General features: G+C 63.8%; 1 protein-coding gene across 1 annotated transcript in view; it reads right to left on the bottom strand.

Annotated features, from left to right (window-relative positions):
• Nucleotides 1-919: 919 nt before the first annotated feature.
• LOC123645039 (cell migration inducing hyaluronidase 1) overlaps nt 920-6066 on the bottom strand; it is a 58359-nt gene continuing 53212 nt past the window's right edge. The window contains exons 26-29 of the mRNA XM_045561538.1: nt 5954-6040; nt 5346-5503; nt 3213-3313; nt 920-1316 (exon numbers count right to left, since the gene is read on the bottom strand). Coding sequence (XP_045417494.1) covers nt 1189-1316; nt 3213-3313; nt 5346-5503; nt 5954-6040 — 474 coding nt within the window. The 3' untranslated portion in view covers nt 920-1188. The remainder of the gene's footprint in view (nt 1317-3212; nt 3314-5345; nt 5504-5953; nt 6041-6066) is intronic.

Genomic DNA, 6066 nt, shown 5'->3' with positions numbered 1-6066 from the left:
GGCTCCCGGAGGCTGCCCATTCGGCTCCCTGGGCGAGTGCGGATGAGGCCCCAGGGCGGGAGCTCACCCCTGGGGACTTGGCTCCACCCTCCCGGAGTCACAGGCGGGGCTGGCTGGGGACTGAGTCCCTCAGTGCCGTGGGCATGACCGGCCAAGCCCGTTCCTCCCCCCTGCCAGGAGGGCAGTGAGCCCGGGCAGAGGGTGGCCCTGTGGTCGGTAGCTTAGGCAGGCGGCGGCGGGGAGGGCTCAACCCTGAGCCATTCCGGAGGCTGCCTCGTCCGTCCCCATCAAAGCCCCCCACCCTTCATTCCCTCACCGCTGCCGCCTCCTGCGAGAAGCCTTCCTGGCCACCGAGCCCTGGGCTCCTCCCTCTGGACGGGCACTGGGCTGTCCTGTGCCTGCCTGGGGCTGGGTGCCGGCGTCGGCGTGCAGGGCCCTCACTGCCCGCCCGGCGGACCGCAAGCCTTAGCCCGGGCCGTCCTCACGGCTCCAGCCCGCGCGCCCTGGTGGGGGTCAGCAGCAGGGAACGTTCTCACCTACTGCTGGGTCCAGGTACGGCGGGAAAGGCCACAGACTTCTGGAATCTCAGAACTGCGAGGGCCTTCGACAGTCCCCTAGTCCCAGTGCCAGCCTCCCGCCTGGTCTCAGGTGGGGCACGGCCCGAGGCAGGGCTTGCCTCCTTCCCTTGGCAGGGGTCTGTTTGGCGAGCTGTCCCGCGCGGGTTGGCTCCTCCTCACAGGAATCAAAGTCACCCCAAGGCCAGGGCTCCTTCTCCTGCATCTACCGCCCTCGCGTGTCTGCAGGGACCATGGGGACCTGTGAGTGGCCAGCCCTCCAGGCCACGTCCTAGCGGGCCAGGGGCCTTTGTAGCCAGCAGGACACAGGTCTCCTTTCGTGGTCCCCACAGCCCCTGCGGAAGAGGCACAGGTGGGAGAAGCACCCAAGAGGCTGCAGGAGAGGGAAGGCTCCCTGCAGGGGCCAACGCCGCCCGGGGGCTGCAGGTAGACACTTGAGTGGGGGCAGGTGGCAGCACCAGGGGCTCCGATGTCCGTCCCTTGCCCATCGGGGCTGACACGTGGCCTCCCCAGGCAGCCGCAGGACAGGGCCGGGGGAACCAGCCATCCTGCCCCGGGCCGCTGCCAAAGTCACCGTCACAGTCCACCATGGGGCCCCGGGTGGCAGCTGTCCTCACAGTTTCTTCTTCCTCACCACAGGGATGGGCACGACCTGAAAGATTTTGGCCTTGTGGTCCCCGGTGTCCAGAGTAACCCAGATGGGCCGGAAGCTGCCTTTGTAGCCAACGAAAGCCATTTTCTCTGGAAAGCAACGATAGCTCACGTGAGCAAAACCCCTCTGAGAATGGCCGCCGTACCCCCACCATGCTCCCCCGCCCCCACCAGGCACCCCGTAGCCACACACACTGTGCCCCTCTGGGCAGGGCACGGTGCCCGGCTGACAGTCTCTGACATTTGTGCATACGGAGCGTGCAGGGTCACGCCTGAGCCCCGTGGCAGGGTGTGGCTCCGCTCTGCGCAGAACAGCCACACACAGCAGGAGATGGGGTGGGCCGGGAGGCAGGACACCCCCAGGAACCCGCTTGCCTCTGAGCAGACACTACTGTCACTAGCGAGTCCCTGCCCCTCTCTGAAGCCTGGTGTTCCCATCTGCCTAACGATGGCACTGCTCTGCAAGGCCTCTTCCCCAGCTCTGTCACTCTGTGGCTTTGGAAGGGGCTTCTGAGAAGTGAAGGAATCTGCCCAGGGCCGCGGGGTAACCGGTGCGGCTCAGATTAAAACTCTGGACCTGGAACCCCGTGCGGCGCCCTCCGCCTCGCAGAGCTCGAGCGCCCCAGGGCCGTGGGAACCCGTGTCTAGATTCAGGAACAGCCCGGCCTGGCAGGCAGCACACATTTGTCACCACTGGGCAAGTGCCACTTGACTTAGGTCACCTTACATAGATCAGCTTTTGGCAACAGGGTCTTAATTTAAAAGACAGAGGCCCCGGAATAATTGCAGGGCTGGAAAAGATGTTTCTCTTTCCCCGGTGTCCTCCTTCGGCTGGTTTGAAGGGCCGTCGCCGTTTCTAACTTTGCTCCAGTTGCTGCCTGGGACAGACATCCCATAGTTTTCCGTAGTCAGGATGGGAAGTAACTAAGAAGCCTGGCTTTGCATGGGGAAGACTAGGCTCCAAATCCTGACCGTAAGCAAGTGGCTTAACTGCCTAATTCTCGGCATCCTCATCCAACATGGAAGTAACAGCACCTGCCACACCAGTGGTTCCTGAACGGTGGGACAGTCACACAGTGTCAGCCAGGGGGACACGACAGCAGCCAGTGACCCCTACCATCTGCGGAGCTGCTCTCTCGCCCTCGACACCTCCCCCAGGACTCTCCGAATCTAGCCTGTGAGGACAGCAGGCGTCACACTGATGTTTCTGTCCCGGCGGGCTCCTCCAGCACAGCCAGCAAGTCTGTGTGGGCTTGACCTCAGACGTGCTACGTGACCTTGGACAAGCCAGGGGACTGTCTGGGCCTTCACTCCCCACCCCCACCTAGCTCAGAGGAGCCAGTCGGAGCTCTGCGAGCTGCAGGGGCTGCACAGGGTGGACGCCAGCTGGGGTGCTGAGGAGGATGTGGGGCCCCTGCAGTGGGGGTGGCAAGACCCGGGCAGGGGGTAGACAGAGCCCCTCCTCTGATGATGCTTGGTTGGGTAAAGAGCCCGCTTGCTGAGCAGATGAGTGAACAACTCTAGCAATTTTCTTTCAGTGCCTGGTTGCAAATTACAATGAAGTCACTGCAGTGCGGGCGGTAAATAGGTGGCATGTGGCCCATCCGTTCCTGTAGACCTCAGCCGTGCTGAGGGTTCTGAGCCGGACCCAGCCTGGTGGGACACGGTGCACGGACTGAGCAAGGGACCGGACCCAGCCTGGTGGGACACGGTGCACGGACCGAGCAAGGGACCGGACCCAGCCTGGGGGGGACACAGTGCTACGGACCGAGCAAGGGACCGGACCCAGCCTGGTGGGACACGGTGCACGGACCGAGCAAGGGACCGGACCCAGCCTGGTGGGACACGGTGCTACGGACCGAGCAAGGGACCGGACCCAGCCTGGTGGGACACGGTGCTACGGACCTAGCAAGGGACCGCAGCCTCCGTGCCCGGCCTGTGCCTTCCTCAGCTTGGGGGCAGTTTAAACACAGTCCACGCTCTTACCTTTCAACTTGACACCCTTGTCTGCCCCGAGCTTTTCCAGCACTCTGGTCCACGGGCCTCTGGAGATGTATCTTCCCTTCGACACCACGAGGACTATGGAGCTGAGCGAGAAGGGACAGATTAGACGGCCGGAGTGAGCGAGTGGACAGCGCCAGGGGCCTGGCCAGGGATCCGAGAAGGGGCAGTCTGTCCTGGGGCCGAGATGACGGGCTCTTTCCACGCGGTGACGCGCATCCTGAGCACCTGCCTGCGCCTCTGGCCAGAGCCGGTGCCTGGGGCCTTCTCCAAGCCTGGACTCTGCCGGCTGCTTGTACACGTCTGTCCCCAGGCAGGACAGGAACACGGTGACAGGGAAGCCCACCCACAGGAGGAGGGCAGCGAGGGAAAGACGGCGGGAGCATCTGTCAAACCACAGAGCCGCCCAGGAGCCGCCGATGGCACTAGCGCCTCGGGGACCAGCAGCCCTGGCGTCACCTGGGATCTCCTGTGAACCACAGCCCCGACCCGCAGCAGTCTCTCCACATCGGAATCTGCGTTGGACGAGCTCTCCCGGGGACTGTGCAGGCTAAGGGCCCGCAGCCCCGCGCCAGCCTCCCTGAGCGGTGGGAACGGCCGGGTTTGAGATCTTTCCGGGGAGAGCACCGTGTGGCTACCACGGGCTTAGGGCGACCTCTTGCACTCGCGTCACCTCCTCCCCAGGTCAGGCAGGGCAGGGTTACGGCCTCCATTTTGCAAATGGGGAGACTGAGGCAAGTAGTTACAAAGGCCTAGGGGGACCTGCCAAGGGGACTTTCCCAGTGAAAGTCCAGCTTGGGAACAAGGAGCATCTGCTCCCCACCTTGGGTGACGTGTGTGTGCAGTCTCACGTCTGGGAACACAGCCTCGCGGCGGCAGGCGCAGCGGGCTGGCCAGACGGCAGGACGTGAGCCCCCACTCGGGAATGGAAACGGGGCCGAGGCTCGGCGGGGCCTCCAGCTCGCGTCTCTGAGGAGCTCCCGTAATCACAGACCACAGTCCAGACATGGAAAAACTGTGCGGGGTTCTGGGGCCCGTTGTTCCCTCTGGTTGTGTCCCGCTGGGAGCTGCAGAAAAGCTCTAAAAGGGCAAAGGGCCTGCGCAGGATCAGGACGGAGGGGAGGGGAGAGGAGGCTGTGGCGGGAGGCCCGAAGGGTCAGTGCGGTGAGACCCGCCAAGGCGAGAGGCCTCATGGCAGACCCATCCTCGCCTTGGCTTCAGCCTCTGTTCCCGGGGATGTTTCCCCCTCATTCCGTTCCAGAAGGAAGCTGACGGCCCCTTGGCGGAGCTCAGCCTTCCTGCCGGGTGGACTCAAGCATGGGTCACACCCTTAGTTGGGATCTGGGTGAGCCCATGGCAGCGGTGCAGGGAGACAGGCTCCTTGTGCCACCACAGCCTGCTGACGCTGCCCAGAAGCCGGCCTGCCCCACCAGGCGCCCCTCTCTCCCTGGTATGCGATCCTCATGGCCTCCGGGCCCCTGTGCCAGCCGGCACGGGGTCTCCCATAGGGGGACAGGGCAGAGGCAGCCCCAGGAAGCCATCCTGATGTTTTCGGTGTGAGCAGCTGCCCTCTCCTTTCCCTGGGGCCAGGGGTGGCCTGTGGGGGCTGGGAAGGGTGGGACAGGACCTGCCTTGCCCACTCCCTGCTGCTTTCCAGGGTGGGGTCTGGTGGTGCTGGTTCCTGGCTGGTACCCAGCGCAGCCCACCCTCCCCGTGTGGGCTCCCCGGGGAGGGCATCGGCTGAAAGGGGCCTCCCAGGCTGTTCCGAACAGGGCCGCCCAGTTCTAGGCCCTTAGTCTGAGCTTCTGCATCCCGTTTCATTTCCAGAAAAAGTCCCCGGCCAAAAAAGGTGTGACAACTACTGATCACTAGATGATAAACGCATTTTTTCCAAATTAGTAAATCTCGTCCTTCTGTATGAATCTGCACAGGAAAGCGGAATGCCACAGAAGCATCGGGCGGAGCTGGAGGAGTGGCCGCAGTTAAGCAAAAACCTGCAGGCACCTGCAGACCCTCCCTGAGCGTTCTCAGACCCATCTGCGGTGATGGCCTCAGGGACAGGGGGGGCTGAGCCTGTTGTGCCACCGGCCACTTCTGGGGACAGAGGCATGGACTCACTTGTCGGGTATGGCTGCCACATAGTTGAAGAGCTGCCATGGAATGCCCTGCAGAATGGCGTTCCGGAAGCTGGTGTGGCTCAGCACGTGTCCCTGGTGCCCGTCGATCACCACCACCTGGATGCCATCTTCCGCGCCGGCGTACTTCCGCCCATCCACCTGCAGAGCCACGGCAACCCGGTGAGGCGGGGGCCCAAGGGTCTCCACCCGGGCAGGCAGCTCCCATGCAGATGCAGATGGGCTGCTCACAGCATCAACCCCTGCGTGCCTTGGAGCCCCCAGTAGTGCCTGGAGTCGTCCCCAAGAGACACACCCACCTGGACCCTGTTTGGAAACAGGGTCTTGGCGGACATAATTAAGTATTTCAAGGCAAAATCATCTGGGGTTTGGGGGTAGGCCTGGATCCGGAGGGAGACGGGGGATCAGGGTCTCCCTCGGAGGTTCCAGCGGGACCCGGCCCCGCCAGCGCCTGGACTTCAGGCCCCGAACTGGGAGAGAAAGACCCTCCTTGTTTTAACCAGAGCCGTCCAGCGTGTGGTGACGTGTTGCCTCCACCTCCCCACAGGCCTCCCTGTGGGCAGCAGGACCCCGTGGGCCGGGGACACCTACCTCCATGTGGGCCACGTCGCTCCGCAGGTGGAAGAAGTGCTGCCGGGAGCTCTCCAGCTTCACCTCCAGGAAGCGGTCCTTGGTCTTCTGGGAGGGAACGAACCCCGGGCGGG

The sequence above is a fragment of the Lemur catta genome, chromosome 9, assembly GCF_020740605.2.
Source record: "Lemur catta isolate mLemCat1 chromosome 9, mLemCat1.pri, whole genome shotgun sequence".
Classification (NCBI taxonomy): Eukaryota; Metazoa; Chordata; class Mammalia; order Primates; family Lemuridae; genus Lemur; species Lemur catta.
Note: the sequence above shows the minus strand (reverse complement) of the source record. Positions and strands in the feature narration are given on the sequence as shown.